General features: G+C 39.9%; 1 protein-coding gene across 2 annotated transcripts in view; it reads right to left on the reverse strand.

Annotated features, from left to right (window-relative positions):
* The window catches only part of Rars2 (arginyl-tRNA synthetase 2, mitochondrial), a 44,798-nt gene that overhangs the window by 11,858 nt on the left and 7,150 nt on the right, over window positions 1–25,790 (reverse strand). For both annotated transcript variants that reach the window (XM_031366400.1, XM_031366401.1), the window contains exons 3-11: window positions 25,308–25,410; window positions 23,278–23,361; window positions 18,338–18,435; window positions 14,997–15,052; window positions 11,163–11,246; window positions 10,415–10,491; window positions 3,725–3,883; window positions 2,981–3,087; window positions 1,674–1,769 (exon numbers count right to left, since the gene is read on the reverse strand). In XM_031366400.1, coding sequence (XP_031222260.1) covers window positions 1,674–1,769; window positions 2,981–3,087; window positions 3,725–3,883; window positions 10,415–10,491; window positions 11,163–11,246; window positions 14,997–15,052; window positions 18,338–18,435; window positions 23,278–23,361; window positions 25,308–25,410 — 864 coding nt within the window. The remainder of the gene's footprint in view (window positions 1–1,673; window positions 1,770–2,980; window positions 3,088–3,724; window positions 3,884–10,414; window positions 10,492–11,162; window positions 11,247–14,996; window positions 15,053–18,337; window positions 18,436–23,277; window positions 23,362–25,307; window positions 25,411–25,790) is intronic.

Here is a 25,790-nt window from a genome sequence, read left to right on the forward strand (position 1 = left end):
ATCTATCTATCTATCTATCTATCTATCTACCTACCTACCTACCTACCTACCTATCTATCTATCTACCTTTCTATGTAATGTATTTATTTGTCAGGGTCTCACTAAGTAGCAGTGGCTGAACTGTTCTGGGTAGGCTAGGCAGTCCTTGAACTCAAGAACTGCCTGCTTCTGCCTCCAAAGTTCTGAAATTAAAGGCATTTGCCACTGTGCCTTTCTGACAGGGGTTTTTGTTCTGAATGGAAATGTTTGCACACTGGTACAGAGTTTGGATTCTTTAATTTGCCTAGCAATAATTAGTTGCCATAATGAAGTTGTATGTGTGCATATACATATATATATACATATATATACAAACACACACACACACACACATATATATATATATACATACACATGTGTATATGTGTACATACACATATCTCTCTGATATTCCAGTTTTTCTCATTAACTCAGTTGCAGGAAATTGATGAAGAGAAAAGCTAAAAAGAGAAGAATTCTTTAGCCAGGAACCCCACTGGTTGAATTAGGAAAAGGCTGGAAGAACCTGAGGAGGAGGGTGACCCCAAAGGAAGACCAGCAGTCTCAACTAACCTGGATCCCCAAGATCTCTCAGACACTGGGCCACCAACCAGGCAGCATACACCAGCTGATATGAGGCCCCCAACACATACAGCAGAGGACTGCCTGACACACCTAACCCTCAAGAGACTTGAGGCCCCAGGGAGTAGGGAGGTCTGGTGGGGTGGGGGTGGGGACATCCTCTTGGAGACAAGAGGGGGGGTATGAGGAACTGCTCAAGGGTGCAACAGGAGGGGATAATGACTGTATAAAAAAAGATTAAAGAATAAAATTTAAAAAAAGAAAGATGAATTCTTTAAGGGTCACTAGGAAAATTCATTGGTTGCCTCGTTACTTATAATAATGATGGTATTCAACAGCAAAAATGCCATTACTATAAAAGCACTCTGTATAAGGCTGTTGGCATAGGTCAGTGGCTAACATAATCTGGGTTTATTCCTAGTACCACAATAACAACAAACAAAAGAAATGTATATAGTGGTTTGTGAGCTACTTGAAATTCGGGCCTGGAGACACTGGAACCTTTTGCCTGCGCTGGCTGGATGGCCGCTTCCTTGTCCTGCCTTCTCTTCCATGTGTGCGCAGAAAGTACAATTCGTATATATGAACAATGCGAGCTCACTTCCACAGGGTGACGCACGGAGGAGCCTACTTCTCCCTTAGCCTATTCTTTCACAATTACAGTGAGGTCTGGCATTTACATGCAAGTAGAATGGTCTTTAATGCATGAGGTTAAGATTGAACCCTAGCTTCGTTGTGTTTTAGAATATATTTCCTGACAATGTGCACTTATTAAAAACACTCAACATATGATTGTGAAGTAACATAGAATGATGTGTTCTGCTGTAAACAGCTCATGATATTGAATAAAATTTAAATATAGAGTCTCACTCTTCTCATATTAAAGTTCTCTGGGATTACAACTGTCAATAACAAGAAGCGTAGTAAATATTCTTACAATATTTAAGTAATGCTATTTTGCAGCTAGGACTTTTTGTAATGGTTGTGAGGATAAGCTGATATCCTGCATGGATCTAAGGACAAAGACTGTGAAGTCACACATGGCAGTGCTCCCCTTCCCAGATGCTACGAACCTGGTTGCATAGAGAGAGGTTCCATCACTTCGCATCACAGTGCAGACGGAAGAGAGGTCGCCAGTCCCAGAGAGATCTACTACAACATTTCCCTTTCTAGAAAACAAAAGGAGAACTCTAAATCAACACATTAACCTACTTGGAGGTAGAATATCTACAGCATTTTTGGCAAAGCAGAGGCTATTTTTATTGCTCACGGAACAGTAAGTAGTGTCAGTTCAAGCTATAAGCGACAGTACTTAAAACCACCAAGTTGGCTGGAGGTAGTGAAAAGTAAAGCTCCAATGGCAGTTTCTCGTCTGTGTTTGGATGCTCACATCACTGTTGAGAATGTGAGGTCACAGGTACATCGTTCACTCTCACCACAGCTATGTGTACGGATGCATTTGACCTGGATGGTCCACAATGCACATATGCATAAAACATCAGGATACAACAACATGAAAACAAGAAATTGTCATTTGTCAAGTCTCAAAAAGAAAAGGATTCTACTGCATGCAAGGCAACACTGCCTGTTGACACGGATGTGCCACCATTACCTGCTTTCCACCATTTCTCCCTACTATTCCTCCTTGATTTCTCCGCCTCACTCACTGAAAGCCTGTTATAACATACCTATTTTTATAAGTTGCCTTAAATACTTTTGAAAATAGTAGTTTTTAAAAAGGCAACATTAAGCCACAAGTGTTCTATTTCCTGTGTTCACATGATTAATTTATGTAACCTGAGGCAGGCAGTATTGTTTTCATACTTCATTCTTTAACGGGTGCCCCCCTTACTCCTGTGATCTGAGTCTTTGGCTATGAAAATGCTATACAGCACTTGATAAAGCATCTCATTTGATGTATGGTTCAGACCACCCTTCAACTAATGAATCTTCCACCTCAGCCTCCTGCATACACATTATAGGTATGTTTCCCCACGCACCACTTGGAAAAGTACTTTTTTGGCTACAGAATCTCGCCAGGTGTCCCTGACTGTCACGGAACTCAGAGAGAACCTCCTGATTCTGCTTCCCAAGTCCTGAGAGTAAAGGTTTGTACCTCCACACCTGGCAAGAGAAAGGACAAATGGCAAAAAAACTCAGAGACTTATATATATTATTGTCACATATAACATGACTATTGCCAGCACATACAGAACATGGGGCTGGGAGTGGTAGAGCACGCCTTTAGTCCTAGCACTTGAGAGGCAGGAGCAGGAAGATCTCTGAGTCTGAGGCCAGCTTAGTCTACAGTGAGTTCCGGGACAGATAGTGAGTCATAATCTTAAAGAAAGAGGAAGAAAGAATAGTAACTCAATCATACGCTGTTTTCTGTAGAAGTCCTTTGCTGTCAAGCAACTTTAAGACATCTTGAGATTTTTCACGATAAAATGATTCTCCTGAATATTCATCAAAGTATATTCCAAGACGCTAAGATTTAGAAATACAAGAAAAATGTTAGTTAAATTGTTTTACACTAAGATAAAATTAAAGATGTCTTACCAACTGTCACAAAGATGGGAAAAATAAAATTAAACTTTCTAATGACTCACACACACCACACTGGCCATGGATCTGGTGTTGACTACAGCAGTCACAGGTACTTAGGGCTTTGGAAACAGAAGTAGATAGCATTGAGCACTTACTCTGGCAGTTCCTTAGTCACACTAAATGTGCTTGTGCAGCTAGGGCCACCTGCCGGGGACCCATGCAACTGCAGGTGGTTATAGGACCAGAGGTCTGCACAATAGAGTAGAGCCCCGAAAAGGGTGTCTGTCAAGCTCCTCTAGCCCTTCTGCTCCCCTTCTATGCAGTGGCTCACTGTCTACATACTCCAGAGCCTCTACGGCACCCAGCACTATCTCACAAGCTAAGGTCCTGGAGAGAGTGATGGATAGAGTAGTGCTGAGCGGCACTGCTCCTGCTTGTTTGGTATTTTACGTCTTTACCCCAAGAACACTAACTAGAACTAAAGTAGAATGTACACTTAAGTAAGAGCTTGCACAGCAGGCTGTGAGCAGCAGCAGCCAAGCGACCCAGGAAAGGGAGCACAGAGACTGCAGTGTACCTTGTAAATCTGGGTGTACTCCTCAATGCTCAAGTCCCGAAATCTCTGCCACAGCGACAGCGCCTGCGTGTCACCCAGTTCTAATCGGTGGAAGAACTCATGTGCCAATTTTGTTACATTTTTATCATCTGTTGCTTCTTTATTAACTTGTACATAAACCTAAAAGTACATTAAATACATTATTATAATACGCTGTTATCTCCACAGAAAAGGAGCCAAACACAATCCTGTGTCCCCATGGAAAGTTAGCCAAGAGGCCACATGGCAAAGAGTCATTTTCCTCTTTCATTAAGCTGACAGACTGGGGTCTTTTTTTGTTTGTTAAAATCAACTTACCACTTTTGAAAGTCATGAGAAAGGCTAATCAAAGTAGCATGGCTTAACCCAATCAATAAAAGATGAGTGGAAGATTTCACAGCTACTTAAACATTATTCTTTAATGTTTGATTTTATATATATTCCAACTGTACTTTCCCTGCCCCTCCCTCATCTGTCTCTCCCACCACTACCAACCTCCATTCCTCTCTACATGTCCCAGATTCATGACTTCTGCTTCGGTTTTGTGATCCATTTTGTGCAACCAAGGTCATCTGTGCAACTGCTGGATTGGAATCATCTACTAAGCTCGGGTACAGAGTGAATCAGTAGGTACACACCAGAGGGCAATGACTCCCTGGTCCCTGAATTATCAGTAGCAAATAGCTGAGCAGTGGGGGGTGGGGATCTGGGAGCCCACCCTCTACCACCCCTATACGCTCCAGCCCATTCCTGTGCACATGTGGTTCAGGAGCTACTTTTAATGAAATAATTTAAAGCTATTCTTTTAATCTACAAAAAACCAGCTAAACAGGTAATGATGGCAAACAGAAATACTTAGAAAGCTTAACTACACTCCAACTTGAACTCTTAAGCATTACATGGAACAGCATTTTAGGGGTTTTTAGCACAATCCAGCCTTGGTTTAGTTCTATATCCAACTGGAAAGGGGTTGATGGTTTACTGAGGGGTCACTTCTAATGCAGTTTAAATAATTTTTTTCAATATCCAGAACATACTATTAATATATAACAGTAAATATTAATAGTATAGTTCAATTAGGATTGAAATTGTACATATAGAGACTACAAGGATTTTTCCTAGAAGCTGTAAATAACTCACTTCGAGCTTGAAACATGAATGATTCCAGAAGGCTACTAAAGCAGTAGAATAGACTATATTATAGACTTTATATAAAGACAATAGAAATTACTAAAAACACTACAAAACAGTATTAACACATCACAGCAACATTTATACAGAAACAGGTTTTATTGTTGCCAAAGACAAAAAGGGGGATGTGACAAGGAGCCTCTAATCCCAGCACCCAAAGGCAAATGCAGGCAGACATGAATGAACAAATACTGTTAATACCCTAAACAGGAATAGACAAATATATCCACGAATGGTCTAAGATTGTCACTTTGAGTCACACACATCTCGTGTATACATATAATGTACAAATATACACAAACTGATGCTAATTTTCAGACTGTATTCATTGCAGGTCTGGCTTAATATAGCAATCTCCAGTTTCATTCCATTTTCTGAAAATGATGTAACTCATTATTTAGGACTGAATAATGTTCTACACACACACACACACACACACACACACACATCTTTATCCACTCATTTAATGATTGATCTACTAAGCATATATGGTTAAATATAGTACCATAAAAGAAGTGGGACTATCTATGAGCAGAAAGGGATCTACTGAGAGGAAAGAACAAGAAGCACCAGGAAGAAAGGACAAATATGGTTGCAGAATGGAAGACTGGAAGCAGAAAGGGGGTTGTTTTGGAGATGAAAGCATATGAGAGGGAAGCAACCAGAGTATGACAGTGTGAATATGAGTGAAATACATACCTCAAAATGCCAATGAAATCATTTATTTTATGTTAACATTTTAATAAAAATAAAATAAGTAATCTATTATACCGTCAATCTATTGATGTGAATGTTTCTAGAAAAACACTATTAGAAATATTTTTTGCTGGGCAGTGGTGGCGCACGCCTTTAATCCCAGCACTTGGGAGGCAGAGGCAGGCGGATTTTTGAATTAGAGGCCAGCCTGGTCTACAGAGTGAGTTCCAGGACAGCCAAGACTACACAGAGAAACTCTGACTCAAAAAAACCCAAAACCAAAACCAAAACCAAAAAAAAAATTTTTTTCTAAAATCAAAATGAAACAAAAATCTTCCTACATTTTAAAGTATCTGGTAAGTGGTGATAACCAAATCAGTATTTGTATATATACAAATATTTTATACAAGTATATAATATAGAAATATTACTAAGTACTTTATAATTTGCGATAAATAACTATAAGCTATAATTGTCAACAGTTTAGAATATTTCCTTTCATACATACATATAATTCTGAAATTATATTTAAAATTTAAATTTAGAATTAATATAAATCCTTTATTTTAGAAAGTATGAATTTTAGAGATAGCTTCTTTTTAAAGGTACATTTACATCCCAGAGAATAAAAAGGAAATTTTAAACTGTGGTTGCTAATAAGGCAGCATGGCATAGTATAGTGTTTTTGAGAATGAAAGCACAACTTTATTTCCATCATCAAAATGTAAATTTCAGTTGTTTATCTAGTAAAGAACAAACTAAGCATATCCAACTTCCTTAAGAGGGTATTAACCTTTTTCTTTCAAGAGTTCTGATGTTGGAACTGCCAGACACCATATGACTCTTGTTTGAAATTCCACTAAGCTCACTACTGCTGCTCTTGGGATGACCTGCTTTATTATAAAGTAGCACAAAATTAAGGGAAGTGGAAACCTAATCCTTTAAAATATGCTGCTGGATCCATTAATCCCTTGGGCACAGTTAACTGCTGGTGCAGGGTTTTTTTTTAAGGTTTATTTATTTATTATATGTAAGTACACTGTAGCTGTCTTCAGACACTCCAGAAGATGGAATCAGATCTCATTACAGATGGTTGTGAACCACCATGTGGTTTCTGGGATTTGAACTCAGGACCTTTGGAAGAGCAGTCAGTGCTCTTAACCACTGAGCCATCTCGCCAGCCCATAATTTACCTCTTTTTAAAAAATTTTTTTTAGATTTTTATTTATTTATCTCATGCATGTGAGTACACTGTTGCTGTCTTCAGACACACCAGCAGAAGGCATCAGATCTCATTACAGATGGTTGTGAGCCACCATGTGGTTGCTGGGATTTGAACTCTTGACCTCTGGGAGAGCAGTCAGTGCTCTTAACCACTGAGCCATCTCTCCAGCTTGGTGCAGGGTTTTTAATGCCACCCTCTGATCATTCTTAGGAGTGCTGAGCTGTCAAGTTGACAAATACCACAGATGATTAGCATAAGGTTGGCACCATACACCCATTATCCATAGACTCATGTCTTCTCTTTTTGAATGCATTTAAATTTTATCTTATTAGAAAAATCACAGTTATAATATGAACAAATAAGGCCACTGTTCAATGCTGTGTCATGCCTCAGGATGTTACTGTTGTTCTTTTAAATGGACAACAAGAAAACACACACATCTAACTGATGCTTCTGAGATGGGCCATCAGAAACTCTGTGGACTAAATCTGAGCACACTGGGCATCCTTGGCACTTAGTAATTACAAGTAAAGTGACTTTGCAGAGGATGCTCCATAGTGTGGTAATTGAATAAGCAGATGCGCTCTGCGGGGCTGGGGAGGCATCTCGGTTGGAAAAGTACTTGCCATGTCATGCATCTCTTAGTTACTGCGGTTGGCTGTGATACAACGCCTGGATATAAGCATCTTAAGGAAGGAGGGCTTATTGTGGTTCACGGCAACAGGAGCTGGTCACATTGCCTCCAAAGTCATGAAGCAGAAAGACGACAGCTGGTGTTTAGGAAGAGTTCTCCTTTTTCTGCAGCCTAGGACCCAATCCCAGAGTAATGTGGATATTAAAGGGTGGATGTTGGCTGGTGGTGGCGCATGCCTTTAATCCCAGCACTTGGGAGGCAGAAGCAGGCGGAGTCTCGAAAAACCAAAAAAAAAAAAAAAAAGGGTGGATGTTCATACACTTAAATAATCTCCCACAAGAATGGCCAGAGGCTACCTCCTCGCAGGTGTGCCAGGAGACTCCTCTCCTAGATGATTCCAAATCCTGTCAAGTTGACAGATCAGCACTAACCATCATACCACACAAGCAGAAGACACACAAAAAAACAAACAATAAAAGACAGATGTCATGGCATATATTTAGGATGTTGGAGCCAGGCAGATCTCTTGCTGGCTAGCCAGCCTATTCTAACTGGTGAACTCTGAAATAAGGCTACTTGTGTGAGATGGCTTACTAGTATGAAAATCGTCATTTCTTCTTTTTTTAAAGACTTATTTATTATTATAATTAAGTACACTGTAACTGTCTTAGACACACCAGAAGTGGGTGTCAGATCTCATTATGGGTGATTGTGAGCCACCATGTGGTTGCTGGGATTTGAACTCAGGATCTTTGGAAGAGCAGTCAGTGCTCTTAGCCACTGAGCCATCTCACCAGCCCCAGCATTTCTCATCTGTACAAAATACAGATACATTAGTCATTTGAAAGCCGTAAGGATTAACCAGGCAGTGGTGGCACACACCTTTAATCCCAGCACTTGGGAGGCAGAGGCAGGTGGATTTCTGAGTTCGAGGCCAGCCTGGTCTACAGAGTGAGTTCCAGGACAGCCAGGGCTACACAGAGAAACCCTGTCTCGGAAAAAAAAAAAAAGGTTAAATGCATTTTTTTTTTTTTTTGGTTTTATGAGACAGGGTTTCTCTGTATATCACTGGCTATCCTGGAACTCACTCTGTAGACCAGGCTAGCCTCAAACTCAGAAATCTGCCTGCCTCTGCCTCCCAAGTGTTGGAATTAAAGGTGAGCATCACCACTGCCCGTCTTAATAATGTATTCTTAAAGGTGCCATATTGATGAAGATAGGCAATAGAAACAAATCAGGACAAGACAACTGACCCACTGACAAGCTGACACACTGTACTGACTGGTCTTCTGTAAACTTAACACAAGCTACACTCACCTGAGTGTGGGGAATGTCAACTGAGATGCTCTGCTCATCAGAGTAGCCTACAGGCAAGCCATGAGGAGCGAGCCAGTAAGCAGTATTCCTCCATGGCCTCTGCCATGGCTTCCTGCCTTAGCTTCCCTCAGTAATGAACCAGGTAAGCAGCATCGATTGGCAGAGTAAAACAAGAATGTTTCAACTGAATAATTCTGGTCTCTTAATTACAGCTGATTCCTCAAAGCCATTGACCAGAAGCACAGATTGTTAATTCAAAATATTACAATAAACAGTCCTCCTGAGATTCTTTGAGGAATTCTCAAACTTCCTCCTGAAGCTTCACATGCAGGCCTCCATTAACAACACCTTTCTCAGCTTTATCTTCTAAGTTTCCACAATAGCTGATTGGGCGCCAAGTAGTCAATGGCTTTTCTAGCTCAAATTTTCAAACGCTTCCGTAATCCTTCAGAACACACAATCAGATCTGTCACAGCAATAGCCCACAAACGTGCCACATGGTGTGCAGCTATTAATCTATCAAATGTTTTTTTAATTATGCCTTCTACATTACTAGGTGGTATGAAGATGCAGAGATATTCCTTCTAAAGCAAAGGAAAAGTTGTCCCATGTGGCTCCTCCCATTACTGAGGGAAGTACACTGGTTTTAGTCCCTTCCCTAACTAGAGTTTGGAGGCAGCATATTCCTCACTTGGGTATGGTACTCTGTCCATATACCAAGTAACTTGGAAAGCTGTTAGCTTTGAGTGGGACCTGGAAGGAACAGGAGGCTCTTCAACAGCCCAGATTGCTGTGCAGGCTGCTTTACCACCAGGACCATATGATCAAGTTGAGCTGCTAGTACTTGAAATACCAGTGGCAGTTAGGAATGCTGTTTGAGCCTCTGACAGGCCCCAAGAGGTGATACTCCTGGTACCAATTTCTGTCCTAGTTAGGGTTGTGTGGCTGTAATAAAACACCCTGACCAACTTGGGAAGCAAAGGGTTTATTTGGTTTACTCATTCCAATCACAGCCCAGCACTGAGGGGAAGTTAAGGAAGAACGTTAAGGCAGGAACCTAGAGGCAGGAGCTAAAGCAGAAGCAATGGAGGAGGGGTGCTTAATAGTTTGCTCCTTTTTGGCCTGCTCACTTTGCTTTCTTATAAATCCCAGAACCACTTGCCTGGGGTGGTACCACCCACATGGACCATTAATGAAGAGAATGCCCCACATACTTGTCTACAGGCAATTTGATAGAGGCATTTTCTTAGTTGAGAATTCCTCTTTTCAGATGATCCTAGCTTGTGTCAAGCTGACAAAAATCCAGGATAATAGTTTTATATACACACTTCTCTCTTAAAACAATGCACCTAATAACCTTAGAATCTCCTTTTCCCCCAACCTGAATTGGTTTACACATCCATCTCTCCTAAAACAACAGTATAAGTTTCCCTGCCCTTGACAACAATCAAACTTAGATACTTTCTATTCAAGTATATCCTGAAATGAAGAACAGAAAAGCTTATGTACCCTAAGCTGGTTTAGGGTACATGTACAGTGAGGAAAAACTATGTCCTCAAGTCAACCTTTAGGGGGGAAAATCCCTATTATAGTTATCTAACCAACTTACATCAAAGAGATGCTGTAAAGGATTGGCCTGGAGTTTCTCTTCATATCCAAACAGCTGGAAACCAGTTCCCAGCAGACCTATCAAATAATGAATAAAAAAGTTACAAAGTAAAATAGATAACAGTCATGGTGAGAAACAGCCATAATTCTATAAAAAGATGAACTTCTCAGATCTGCACTCTGCACCCTGACTGCAAAACCAGCTACTCCCCATTCCTGTACCTTTCCCAACACCATGGACTCTCTGCCTTCTTAAATTAAAGCCAATGCTCATTTGTCTAAATGAGAGTCAGCACAGAGTAGAGTGCTATTGCACATGAGAGTATGCAATATTCGAGATCCTAGAGAGCAGTAAGAAAGATGACTAAAGTTCTGTGTATTTTAAAAGAAAAACAAATGTGATTATGAGTCAGGGTAACGGGAGCAGAATGTGGAAAGATGCGAAGTGTGTACTAAAAAGATGTATGTATTAAGTATACTGATTTATTAGGTACTGCTCTAAATATGCCAATTAATTATATGGCAAGATTTATGTAGAATATGTAAGTCGATAGGCAGATATAGCTCACTGGTAGTACACGTACCTAGAGGTACACATGAGACCCCAGGTTCAAGTCCTAGCATCACAGATATATTACATTGTTTTATCCAATAGAGATTGTCTACATTTCATATAGATGACCAAGTGACATAGTACTTGAAGCAATTAATCCATATAATAAAATGAAAAGCATGTGAAACATACTTACCAAACTGCATGCCCCAATCTCCAATGTAATTTATTCTTGTTACTTGATGTCCTAAAGCTTCTTTTAGATTTGCTATAAAATTTCCTAGTCATAGATAAAATATAACCTTATATTAGTTTATCCATTTTTGGTTTTAAAACTTTGTACTTCTCTATTATCAAGTTATAAGATAGAAAAATTCCTTTTAATAAAACTTCTATTTTTAAATAAAAATTTTATATTTAATAAAACTCAGTCTTTTCTATTAAAGCACTCTTAATGCATTTACTTGTCTAAGATATGAAGTAAGGAATTACTTAGAGAGATGTTATTCCAAAGGCTCACATAGTTTTCATGAGAAGAGGATTTTCATCCGCATCATTATGGCACTTAGAAACATGTTAGAGTAATTACTATTCTTAGCCAATCTCAAGCGAACAGAACCTTAGTCATGAATGAATATGGCATTTAGGGGCTAGAGAAGTGGCCTAGCAGTTACGATTACTTGCTGCTCTTTCACAAGATCCAAGGTTAGGTCCAAGCTCCCATATCAGGAAGCTCACAGCTACCTGCAAGTCTAACTTCAAGTGATCAAATGCTTTGCACTTCATGTATACCTGCCCGTGCGTGCACACTCACAGCACACACACACACACACACACACACACACACACACACCCTCAGCCTCTGTAGGCACCTGCACACACACACACACACCACACCACACCACACACACACACACCCTCAGCCTCTGTAGGCACCTACACACACACACACACACCACACTAACCCACATACACACCCACACCCTCAACCTCTTTAGGCACCTGCACACACACACACCACACCACATCACACCATACACACACACCCTCAGCCTCTGTAGGCACCTACACACACACAGCACACACCACACTAACCCACATACACACCCACACACCCTCAACCTCTATAGGCACCTGCACACACACCACATCACACACACACACACACACACACACACCCTCACCCTCTGTAGGCCCCTGCACTCATATGTGTGGACTCCACTGTAAAGAAAACTATATAATCTGTCTGTATCCAAAGAATCTGAGCTGTACACTGTTCTATCTTTTTTTTTTTTTTTTTTTTTTTTGGTTTTCGAGACAGGGTTTCTCAGTGTGTAGCCTTGGCTGTCCTGGAACTCAGAAATCCACCTGTCTCTGCCTCCCAGTGCTGGGATTAAAGGTGTGCCTCAGGTAATCTTTTCAAGCACTGAGCAGCATCCCCTCAAGCCTGTTCCCAAGAGCACATGCTGCTCCACAGCCTTTACTTGCATTTTCTGTTGATACAGGTTTGATGTCCAGTTTCTGTTCTACTCAACCTTCTACCTGCCTTCACATACTGAAACAGCTGGAAACCCAAAGAATCTTCTTCCCCAGCTAGCAGATGGCTTATAATTAGGTCCCAGAATCCTTTTAAGAGTGGACAGTGAGGTACACTTCTCCCCAGTTAGCAGAGTGTCTTATAATTAGGTCCCAGAATCCTCTAAGAGCAGACAGTGAGGTACACTTTGCATATGATTTGGCAAAGGAGTTACTTCTATTTTTTGTTGTTGTTTTTTCTTCCCCTGGACAAGCAGTTATGAAACTCTGGGGCATTTGTTTTGTTTTTCTCCGGTCTCTTCAGTGGCACCTGCTAATACTGGTTCTAGCACCCTGTCATGACCTCTAAAACAGACTGAAAGCCAGGCTACTGTGTGACCTCTGTTGTCTGTCATAGATTGCAGAAGACATGACATGCACAGTGGCAGTTTTGGGATCAGGACAGTGGCACTAGAGCACGGAAGCCATGGCGGAAGAGGCAGGGTCTCCCTTGGTCACCAACGTCTGTGGGGTACTACTCGGAATCACTCAGGCCAGCACAATTAAACATCTCTTTAGTCCTCCCAATAACTTTGCAAGTCATTCTAGATTCTATAATAAATCATTTCCTGATTTAAATATAATGGCTTGTTGGCAAACAATCATGATCCTAGCAGTTTAGAGTTTGAGGAAAGAGGATTGTTAACAGTTCATGCTTAGTCTGGACTACATAGTAGTTCCAGGTCAACTCGGGCTACAAATGAGACCCTGTCACAAATCAACAAGATCAAAAATATAAAAAGCCTAATGTGAATCTTCCTTCTTTGCAAGCACATCTAGTTCTACAGCTTCTAAATTTATATAGTCCCAGTGGGAAGAGTCTCTTCTTCAGCTGCTTTGTATATCCACTTTTCTTAGCATACTGTTTTCTCACAAATACACACACACACACACACACACACACACACACATAACTGGACTCTTAGATCCCAGCCACAAATACTTTATTCATGTGATCTTAGGAAAGTCACTTCTTACATATGAATTTCTTCTACATAAATCTTAGCTAATTGTTCTTACCAAATAGAGCTACATTAAGTGAGGAAAATGTACATCCTATTTGTAACTGTCATGTGATGTTCAAACTCACTGAGAAACCATCTCTGTCCCCACTGCAGACCCAAGCACACTGGCTCGTTGAGAATGGGCTGGTTCCTTAACTCTGTGACATGGGAGGAAGAGTAGCAGTCCATGGCTATAAATGCTGTCCTTGCAAAGAGCTGGAAGGTAAATAATCTCTAACAGAAGTTTATCCTATGACATAAAAGCACTTATAGGAAACAAAGAGAAGCTGGAGTTCAGTGACAAGAAACTCAGCAGGCTCAATGGGAAACTTGAGCTGACTACCTCAGCATCCCAGGCTGGTTGAGCTGGAAGCGGTGAGAGTCTGACTTGTCATTACCTCTGGCTGCTGCTGTTGGTTCTTAAACTTGGAAGTCTCAGCTGAGGAGACTCTCAGTTGGAAGCTCTAGTAGCTGGCTGTCTTAAAAGAATTGAGTTTCTGCTGAATGCTTTGAGCATCAGACTTGACCATGTTTTTGTTTTATGCTTTCTCTCTCACCATACAATTTCTCTCTCTCTCTCTTTGTCTTTCTATTTATTCTCTTACTCGCTTTATACTTAATAAATGAACTCCAATTCTATATTGCATAATTCTATGCTGAGTTGTGAATTACAGTACTGCAAAACAATTTAAGTAGTTAGAGGGCAGAACCTGAGAGGTGGCTCAGTGGTTGTGTTTGCTATGCTTGGTGCTCTTGAGAACACTTGAATTCCATTTCCCATGCATGCTGGGTGGCTCAGCACCACCTGTAATTCAAACTCCAGGCAGTTCAACACCCACTTCTGGATTCTGTGAGCAGTCTCTCTCTCTCTCTCTCTCTCTCTCTCTCTCTCTCTCTCTCTCTCTCTCTCTCTCTCTCTCTCTCTCTCTCTCTCTCTCTCTCTCTCTCTCTCTCTCCCCTTCTCTCTCCCTCTCTCTCTCTTCCACTCTCTCTTTCATACACACACACACACACACACACACACACACTCATATATATACACGCACACATTTAAAAAACATAGTCTTGAAAATTACCATTAAATGCTGAGAGTGAATTTATGTGAAATATGTGAAAAAAATGTGAAATATTTCTGCTAATCCCACAGAAATAATTTGTGACATTTTTTATTTTTTTTACCTCTTTTAGTCTTCCATAAGGATAACAGTTAAAAATTACAAAACACATACCATTGAAAACTGATTTCTGTTGAAATAAATTTTGGTTTTTAAAATGTAAACCCATTTTTCAATTTAGTGCAACATTTACTTAGCATTATACTCATATAAATTTACATTTGGGGGAGCTTTCCTTTTTCTTCCTGTTTATTTAAATCTCGACCATTGCACTGCATTCTTATCCACATCACCAAAGGCTTGTTTAGTATTTCCTGTTGAAGCGGGAATACTTACCTATAATGGTGGAACGCAAATGTCCAACGTGAAATTTTTTGGCAATATTAGGTGAACTGCAAAAATTGCAAGAATATTTTCTTATTTCAATAACAAAAATTTTGAGAATGAACTAGATAATGCATAGATAATGTCTGTAGGCTAGCATAATTATAGAGCAGAGCTTTTGACAATTCAATAACAATGAGGATGAATTAGAATTTGAAAAGAATCACCTTATTCCTGACCAACAATTATTGATTGTGTGATCCAAAATGTAGTCTGATATTCAGAAATGGCACACTTATGAAACAAATTATTTTGAGATTAGGAGATAAAAAGTGCTGGAGAGAAACTCTATGTTTTATAGTACCAAACATTAAGCTAAGGTTTAATTCTTCACATAAAAATAAATGTATTTGTCACATTAGTATGCAAATTAGTAAATGGTATTAAGTTTTATGTAAATTACTGTTTTAAAATAAATTATGATATGTTATCACTAAATGTTAATTTATATTCCTGTTTTATATTTTATTTACCTATATCCCAAAGGTTTAATAGAAATTCTTAGGCAGGGCCAGTAAGATGGCTCAGTAAAGATACCTGCTGACAAGCCTGATCACTTGAGTTCCCATACATTCAAAGAAGACAAGTGACTCCCATATTTGTCCTCTGACCTCCATGCATGTGCCACAGAATACAAATGCTCTCCCACACACATACAAATAAATAAATATAAATTAAAAAATTTAAATTTCTTGGGCAAAAGACGTTGGAGTAGGAGTTTCAGAAGGCCTGGTTCAGGACCAAGCACATAATGGATCTGCGGCTTTTCCAGCAACGCTTGCCTGTGCCGCTCTGCAGAACTTCACTGCAGCCTTGGTTTTGAACACACGTATGAGCTCTGCACCACACAGAATACCCACCAAGATGATGACTGCTCCTTAGTGACTTTGTTCTCCAGTATAAAGGGTGGTTTGAAGTCCTCTTTCTCTTTGCCATACAAACAAACCTCTGAACTCAGTTTTAAATGCTATGATTACATTGCACAGACTGAACAAAGATATGTGCCTGCCCTATGGGCAGGGCAATCATCTCAGCAGTTGGCCTCAGTTATAAACAGTTTTACATCTTCCAGTGGCTGCCCTTAGAATCTAAGCTAGGAGGACACGTGCAATTTGGAAAATCCTTTCTCTGACTGTCCAATCTGTAATCATAACTAAATTTTTAAAAATTACCTGAGGAACAAAAATAAGGTAGTAAACACAAGACATTTCCCATAGCTTTTTTTTTAATGTCAAAGAGGGCTGGGGAGATAGCTCAGTCAGGAAAGCTCCTTGCCTGAGAAGCCTGTGGCCCTGCTTTGATCTCCAGAACCCAAGTGCAAAGGCCAGGCTTGGTGGTATGCTGCTATACTATCAGTGCTGAAGAGGAAGAGGAAAGTGTATTCCCGGCAGCTAACTGACAGCCAGGGTGGCCTAACCAGTGAGTTCTAGGCCAAGTGAGGGAACCTGTCTCAAAATCAAGGCAGATGCACCTGAGGAACACCACCACGTGAGACAATACCTAAAGTTGACATCTGGTCTTTATAGTATATGTGTACATGCATGTGCATGCATACTGTCCCTAGAGTAAATGCAGAGGAAGAAAAAGAACTCCAGGGAGTCTTCTCTTTCTAAGTGGGGAAGTAGCTCATTAGGATTCATCTTTGGATGATAAACACTTCTAGTAACTTTCTTGAACTGTCAACTAGTTGGCTACACCGTGAAGATGTTAGTTATTGTTTCCTTTACAGTTTTGATTATTTCATGACAATTTAAGTATTAGATGGTTTTATTTATAATGTACTAGAAATTTATCTGAAGACTTTGTAGATACAAATTAAAAACTTGGGGGCCTGGTGGTACACACCTTTAATCCTAGCACTCAGGAGGCAGATTTCTGAGTTGGAGGCCAGCCTGGTCTATACAGTGAGTTCTAAGACAGCCAGAGCTGCAGAGAAACCCTGTCTCGCAAAACAAAACAAGAGACAAAAAAACCCAAACCAAAACCCTCAGGGGCTACTGATTATGGATTGGACAAATTATCCTTGCCACACAATGACAGGAATCTGTATTTGTACTCCCAGAGTCCCCGCAAAAATTGGGTGTGTTATCAGGTGTAATTCCACCGCTCCCTTGGCAGACAGGAGGTAGATAAGGGAGAATCCTTGAAAGCTCACAGGTCAACTAGTCTGGCATGCACAGAGGCAAACAGGAAACCCTGTCTCAGATAAGACAGGCTAGGCGTACACCTCTGACCTCCACATGCACAACACCACATTTATGAACCTATACCACACACACACACCTACCTCACATATACAATAAAACTAAAAATTAAAACAAAAAAATCCTTTAAGTTATTTTTCTGTTAATAAAAAAATCTAGGGCTGGTGAGATGACTCAGCGGGTAAAAGCACTGACTGCTCTTCCGAAGGTCCTGAGTTCAAATCCCAGCAAGCACATGGTGGCTCACAACCACTCGTAATGAGATCTGACGCCCTCTTCTGGTGCATCTGAAGACAACTACAGTGTTGTGCTGGAGCGAGCGGGGCCGTCCTCAGTTCTGAGTGTAATTCCTAGCATCCACATGATGGCTCACGGCCATCTGTACAGCTACAGTGTACTCACACACATAAATAAATAAATAGATCTAAAAAAAAATCTAATTAAAATTGCAAGGCTTTGTTCTTTAGTTATCCAATTATGTTAAAACTCTTAATATAGTAGTGAAATGCCTTACAAATTAACTAAAGTGAAAAACAAGTTCTTAAAAAAAACAAAAACAAAAACAAAAACAAATAAACCATAGTAATTGGGTTGGCAAGATGGTAAAGTGGCTTGCTAGGCAAGCCTGGAAATTTGTGTTCAATTCTCAGCACCCAACTAAAAGCCGAGGGAGAGAACTGTCTCCACACGTGCTGTAGCATGCACCTCTCCTGCGTGAACAAGTCTTTGTGTTCCAGCCCCAGCTCTGCAGAAATGTGGGGTGGTGGTGCACGCCCATAAACCCAGCACAAAGGACATGCAAGCACAGTTCAAGGTCACCATGGGCTACACCTCCAGTTCAAGGCCAGCCTGGAACACTGGAGACCCTGTCCAAAAAAAGGAAAAGGCAAACCCATACTGGATTCATAAAATATGATTTTTGTCATTTTTATTCATGGCTTAGTGATTAATACACCAAGATCCTAACAAGATAACATAATGCCGTGTACCTTCAGCTTTCCATGTGTAATTCAGTGCTCACTCAATCACTGACGTACAATCCCCATCTTGTTAGCTGGGTTAGTCAGCACGAGACCAACAGTCACTCACCTGAACTCAACCACAATCCTCTGCTGGCGAAGAGCTGAGAAAAGCTCGCTTTTTAACCCATATTTTGAGCCATCTTCAATTACTTGTTGCAACACTGCCTGAAAAAACAGCAGTGGGAATTACTGATAATAACAACTACTCTACTACTGAAAACTAAATGTTGTTAACTTGTTCACTCTTAGAATTGTATAGAACTGTCAGCAGCAGCAGCGGCGGCTCTAGCATCAACATCACTTGCTAACTCCTCTTAGAGCACTTACAATGTGAGATAGTAAGTGTGGTGGGCTACTCCGGGACTATAAATTTAGTTCACTCAACAGTACAGTAGCCATTGATGGCCCTTAAAGGTCAGGAACTTGAAGCGTTGGAAGGTTAGGCTAACTGCCAAAAGTTCCACAGAAAGAGTGATAGCAGAGCCAAAAGCAGGGTCAAATCAGTTACCGAGTGAAGACTGTTACAAAGACAGTGGGAGGGTTTTATATTATTAACTGGAAAGAAGAGCAGAGAGGTTAATTTTCCTAAGATCTTGATAGCTCAGTTGATATAAGTGCTTTCCTTGAATGTACAGATCTTTGTGTTGCAACTCCAGCACTAATAGACCTGGTGTGCTGGTGCACACCTATAAACCTGACCCCAGGGTGTGGAAGGGGATCAGAAATTCAAGGTCATCATTGGCCTCACCTCTAGTTCAAGGCCAGCCTGGGATATAGGAGATAAGAAGTCAAATAGCAAGAATTCTCCCAGTCAAGTGAATGTGTTAGTTACTGCACGCCTGCCACGCCTGCCACGTTGCTTCTGGGCTAACTCAAGACACTAAGTAGAGCTAATGAATATGTAATTATATAACAATATGTAATTAAGTGCCTGTTGGCTCTACAGATGGAAGATAAAACCTGACAGAAACTTCCATAACACATTCTAAGTTAACTTTAGTTAACACAGAACTACAGCATATTTCAGAGTTCATTTTTGTAAGTTACAATGCATCGTTTTATGCAGGTTTCTATTTGTTTTTAAAAGATTCTCTTAGTTATGTGTAGTTTTAATTTTTTTATTTGTATGAGTGTTTACATGTATGCTAGAGGACCACATGGTGCTTGTTGCCTGTAGAGGCCAAAAGAGTGGGCAGGGTCCCTGGGGTCTCATGCCACAGACGGTGCTAGGAACTGAATCTGGATCCTCTGAAAGAGCAGGTACTCTTAACCTTGGTGCCATCTCTCCAGCCCCCCAATTGTTTGATTTGAAACTACTGTTATTAAGTTTTGTTTTTACGCTTGTTGGATTTGTATTGCCAATTTCATCTGGGACCTTAAAATGAGGTGTATGGCAAGAATTTTATTATCAAGAATTAGTTAATATAGTCAAGAAATGAGGTAAGGCGATGGTGCATGCTTGTAACCCCAGCAACTCAGAAGGCCCAGACAGGATGAACCTGAGTTATTGGCTAGGCAAGGCTTCACAGTAAGGCCCTGACTCTCTGTTTTGTTTTTTAACCCATGAGTCTAAGTAATACTGCCTGTACACTCTCTGGTGGATGGGTATCCAGTGGAGCATGTTCAACATACCAGGGGCCACACCTGTGAAGAAAATGAACTTTCTTTTTTCTAGAAGCTATCAATTACAAATGAACACTTTCATTGACTTCAAAATGTCTAGGAGGTTCTATTGTTCCATTGTGTTCTAATAGACAAAAGCACTAGAATCTAATATATTTACCAATATGCATGTTTGAGTGTAAGCTGTACTCATGTAAATACTCAGAAGTGAAGTCTTTGAGCTTTATGTTATTGGAGCTTAAGGAACTCGATGGATACTCAGATTGGCTGCTATTCTGTTTGTCATGGTCCTTCCTATGGATGACTTATGTCTTTTCTCTTTTCTAACTCTATTGGTTGATTGTTCTCTTTTTGTTTTTGTTTTTGTTTTGTTTTGTTTTTGTTTTTTCGAGACAGGATTTCTCTGTGTAGCCCTGGCTGTCCTGGAACTCACTCTGTAGACCAGGCTAGCCTTGAACTCAGAAATCCGCCTGCCTCTGCCTCCCAAGTGCTGGGATTAAAGGTGTGTGCCGCCACCGCCCAGTGATTGTTCTCTTTTGCCTGTCAGCAGGACTCTAAGGAATTTGCCACTACCAACTTGCCTGATCAATTCTTTAGTGGTAAAATCATTATTTCTATGAGTTCATAAAATAAATGCAGCTTGAATGTATTCATTACGTATAGGCAAAACTTATTTAGTGACATCACAAAACAGTTTTTCCTCCTCTGAGAAGAGCATGCAAAATTGGATTTGTAAATTAAAAAATGTGATTTTATTCACCATGGATTTCTGAGATATACCCAAGAAAATAAGGTTTTATCTTTATTTTTAAACATGCAAATAGAGGGCTAGAATAATGGCTTAGTGGTTAAGAGCACTGACTACTCTTCCAGAGGTCCTGAGTTCAATTCCCAGAAACTACATGGTGCTCATGACCATCTGTAATGAGATCTGACGCCCTCTTCTGGTGTGTCTGAAGACAGCTACAGTGTACTCATATACATAAAATAAATAAATCTTTAAAAAGATAACTCTTTGCTTTTAAAAAATGTATATAGAACTTACTTGATTTAAATCACCTTTTTCTTTTTTCCCTCTTAATTGAATTAAGCATCAGTAGATGTTACAGATTCTCCTCAAATGACTTCAAGTTATTGGCAAGTGTTAAGAGTGGAACCCAAGTAAGAGTTCTTTATACCACCATGGGTGTTCCACCTCACCTAGCCATAAAAGTATTTGTAGTAACTAATACAAATGATAAAGTCCTACAGTTTCTTGACTGAAATAAAGTATAAAGTCCATGGCCACTGAAATTTTAAATTATTACATAACCATGTATTTTTCCTGGAAATATACAACTTATCTCTTTCAGCTAAAGTAGCTTTAAAGATAAAATTCTACCCACCCCAACATAAGGAAAAGAAAAGAAGGACAATATTGCTATCAAGGGCTAAAAGTATAGAAGGCCTATTTGACAAGATTCATTTCCACTTCCATAAATCAGAAAATAACTATAAAAGCATCATTTAAAAATGATAAATGATGAATATATCACTCAGTAAAGTGCCAGGGAATAATTTGAAAACAATTCTGTGCTGGAGGCTGGCTTTGGCTACATCTTGAGGCCCTGCAGGGAAGTAGGCCCTGGGAGGTAAGTACACTAACAGGTTGTAGGTACTGTTTTAACAAACTCAAAATAAATGCCCTCATCTGTGGGGTGGATTTTGACTAGCTGACTTACTTCAGAATGAAAGATGGCTGAAAAAGTAAAATGCCAATGATCTGAAAACATACTAACTCTGTTTAGAAGCATCAAGGACTGAGAAGCAAAGTTGTGAGATTAAAAATAATCCTTGAGGGTTGGAGAGATGGCTCAGGTTAGGAGCACTGACTACTCTTCCAGAGGTCCTGAGTTTAATTCCCAGCAACCATATGGTGGCTCATAACCACCTATAACGGGATCCAATGCCTTCTTCTGGTGTGTCTGAAGACAGTGACAGTGTACTCATATAAGTAAATCTAAAAAAAAAACCTTGAAGGAGTCCACATTCAGAGATGTAGCAGAATTTTACAAGAGCCATTGCACTTGGCATTTACTTTGCAGGAATGACCACTTAGCTTTGAAAGTGATCTCCTGTAAATAAGCAGTGATTGTTATCTCAGATTTATGGGAAATCCTTACTGGGGAATTTTAGAGCCTTTGCGTGACCTTAGTCATAAGACGTTCCTGGCAAACCCGGGATTCTTATAATGGCTGTGTTTGCTTAGGTAGTAGAGATTTTGGTGTGTGGGAACTTCTTGGAAGCTGCTCTTCAGTCTATCCAGCAGAGTTCAGCAGATCCCCCTGTGGCTTTTGCTAAGCCTACTATGTCCCAAAGTGTCTCTTTTTCCAATTGTCCCTTGTAACTTAGACTTGTAACACTGACAGAGAACTTTTGGCTTTATAATTATTTTTCAATTAAAGACTGCCACACTTATTAAGCCTCAACAATCTAATACTGAGCTATATTTCTTCAAAAATATAGCCCAAAGCATGCCCAAAATAGGCCAAAGTAGCCAGGCAATGGTGGCGCATGCCTTTAATCCCAGGACTCAGGAGGCAGAGGCAGGTAGATTTCTGAGTTCGAGGCCAGCCTGGTCTACAGAGTGAGTTCCAGGATAGCCAGGACTAAACAGAGAAATCCTGTCTCGAAAAACAAAACAAAACAAAGAAAGGCCAAAGTATGCATTATACTTTTAAAACGTTGAACAAAATGAACCTGACTTAACCTTTTTACTCTAATATTCACTGTTTTAGTAATAGGCTACTTCATGGTTTCTCCAATTGATGCCTTATGCTTCCAATAAATTATAGATTACCAGGGAGTAGAAACCAACATATTTCTCTTAATACAGAGCACATTCATTCATTCATTCATTCATTCAGCAAACAGTTATTCATCTGACATCTATGATGCATCAGCCACTATGTCAAAACATGGAGAGAGAACAGTGGGAAAGACAGACACTATAAACCCTCAAATGAACTAGAGTTGAAAGCACAAGTGGCACTGGTCAAGTAAGTGTGAAATAGCAAAGGCCACTGCTGTAAGGAGGAGCCTAGCAGAGCCGCAGCAGCCCGAAGGTCAGCAGCTGAGTGTCAGGGGCTAGGGAGGTAACCCGGTGCTACAGCGCTGGCCTAAGCATATCAAAGGCTGTGGATTTGAACACTGGCAGTTAAAAAAAAAAAAGCCACCAAGAAAATAATATAAACCTTGAAACATATTAACTTAAGGCTGCAGTCCAGACTAAGGAATCAATAGTATGCGCACAAGTTTTGAGGAGGAGTAACAAGTTCCAGAGCTGGAAGATCAGTGTGGCTAACACAGCGAGAAAGCAAAGGCTGGACTATATACCATGCTTACCTTTGTTAATAATTCTCTGTTTATTTTGAAATTTAGAGTCCTTGGACCAGCACTGATGGCTGTCACCACTGTATCACACTTAAGCTGAAAAATAATGAATTATGTAAAGCAGGTTACATTCTAGAGCTGACCTAATGAGACATGTAGTTCTTACAGCATGAAATTGGCTCACAAGACAGCAGGTGAATCAGTTCGCAGGCATTATGGCTGTACCAGGGGCTTAGCCAATGTTTTCTGCTCCACCATTCTTACACAAACACATTTTCTTTTCTTTTTTCCCCACTAAAATGCTGTTCAGCTTCCCCCTCCCTTTCCTGTTCCTTCACCTCAAATGTCCCCATCTATCACACAGTGAACACTTTATCTTTTTCACCTTTCATGAAAGCCACAAATAGGATATCATGTCAGGCGTACTGCTAAAGCACTTGCAGCAACACACAGAATGAAGCCTTCAAGAGTCTGTTTGCCAGTGTGTGTTCATTCAAACCCTTTGATTGTGCAACTCAGAATGCCTGCTGTCACTGAGGAGCAACCAATCTCTGTTTTTGAGAACTTAAAAGACAAGGAGTGGTTAAGTGTTGTAATTAGATTAACTTTACTCCTGGTATACATCTTGACTTGAGAAAGCAAAACAAAACAAAACAAAACAAAAAAAAGAAACAAAACAAAACAAAACTCCCACAATCAGGTGATCTTCTAATGAAATCAGTCTTACTCTATTACCAGAGCTCTTTTAGCAGTCATTTTTAAATACACATATTTTTCCAATAGTGATTTTCACTGTTTCAGTTTTTTAGAGTTCTTGGAGCAACATATAACCTTATTCATAAAAAATTAAAAACAAACCAAAAACTTTTCCAACATGCTTTATGTCAAGGTCTGAAGCAAACAATTTAGATTTGGTCATTCACTCAATCTACTTGACCTATGAAAAAGAACTTAGAAATACAGAAAGTATACTAAATCATCTAACTACAACTTCTCTGTGATCCTTCTATATACATTATTTCTCCTTGTATTTTTAATGCTCTTCTCAAAAACTTACTTTAAAAAATTGCAACCCACTGTTCTAATATATCATGCTTGTTTTCCTAGACTCAAGCCTTTATCCAGAGGGCTAGGGAGATGGTCAGACCTTAAGAGCATTCACTGGCTGGTCTTCCAGAGGACCTGGGCTCTATTGCTAGTACTCATAACTGTCTGTAACTCCAGCTGCAGGGGAGCAAGTAAATCTGTCTTTAAAAGCTTATACAATTATGCTGGGTGATGGTGATGCATGCCTTTAATTTAAGCACTTGGGAGGCAGAGGCAGGTGGATCTCTGAGTTCAAGGCCAGCCTGGTCTACAGAGCAACAGTGAGGGATACACAGAGAAATCTTGTCTTGGAAAACCAAAACCAAACCAAACCAAACCAACCAAGGAAACAAACAAAAATTTATACAATTTCAATCTATAAAATGTAATTAACATTTCAGTCCTGTGGCTAATAAAAAACAAAACACCAACTAAAACTTAGTCATTTAGGAAAGAAAACGCACTGTCCAGAGTGCCCCATGACCCTGTGAGTGAGAAACTCTGACTGATGACTGACGTAAGAGGGCCCAACCCACTATAGGTGGCACCATCCCTACATAGTAAATGGGCCTGAGCTATATAAACAGGCAAGCTAAGCCGGTGCCCTGAGCCAAACAGCAAGCACTTCTTCAGGGTATCTGCTTCAAGTACTGCTCAAGCTCCTGTCTTGTTTTCCATCAGTGATGGATTGTTACCTAGGCAAGTGAACCCTTTGTTCTCTAAGTCACTTTTGGTCATATTTACCACAGCAACAGAAAGTACTCTACAACAAAAGGAATTCTTTACAACTACTTTGAAAACCATTAAACCTCATAGCATACAGCTAAAATGAACTGAAACATTTTTCAAAATGTCTTGAACAAAGAAATTGTATTTAGTTCATTATAGCTGAGGTCACCTATAGAGCTCTGCTTTTCTTTAAATGCTAAGCTTCTTATAATTTAGAGACACAATACCTTCTCTGCCAATCTCCTGGCTTGATCTTGAGTGTCTAGCTGTGACTTGTGATTGTTGCCTTCCAGTAAGGAATCCACAGAAAGCTGAAAATCTGCCACTCCTCTAAAGATAAACATTGAAACGGGAAGGAGTTGTTATAGAAACATTACATGTGCATTCTTTATGAATACCTTTGAAATTAAAAGCCAAGACATAAAGAACTTTTTATTCCCTTATAACTTTTAAGTGTTTGGTTATTTTATAAAACTCTTGCTTATTACCTAAGTGTAGATATAGATCTCTGAAACAGACGAAGATATCTGGCAAGTTAAGGCACCTAGTAAGCACCTGCATAAAGCCCAGTCTTCCGACATCTACTATGAAGCTGTCTCTTCCCTTCTACGTGTTTGTATCTAACTGTCCAAATAACAAGAGCAAAATGGGTTTTTTGTTTGTGTTCTTTCGTTTGGTTGTTTTGTTTGGTTTGCTTTTTCTTTTTTTTT

Source organism: Mastomys coucha, unplaced genomic scaffold (genome assembly GCF_008632895.1).
Source record: "Mastomys coucha isolate ucsf_1 unplaced genomic scaffold, UCSF_Mcou_1 pScaffold14, whole genome shotgun sequence".
NCBI lineage: Eukaryota > Metazoa > Chordata > Mammalia > Rodentia > Muridae > Mastomys > Mastomys coucha.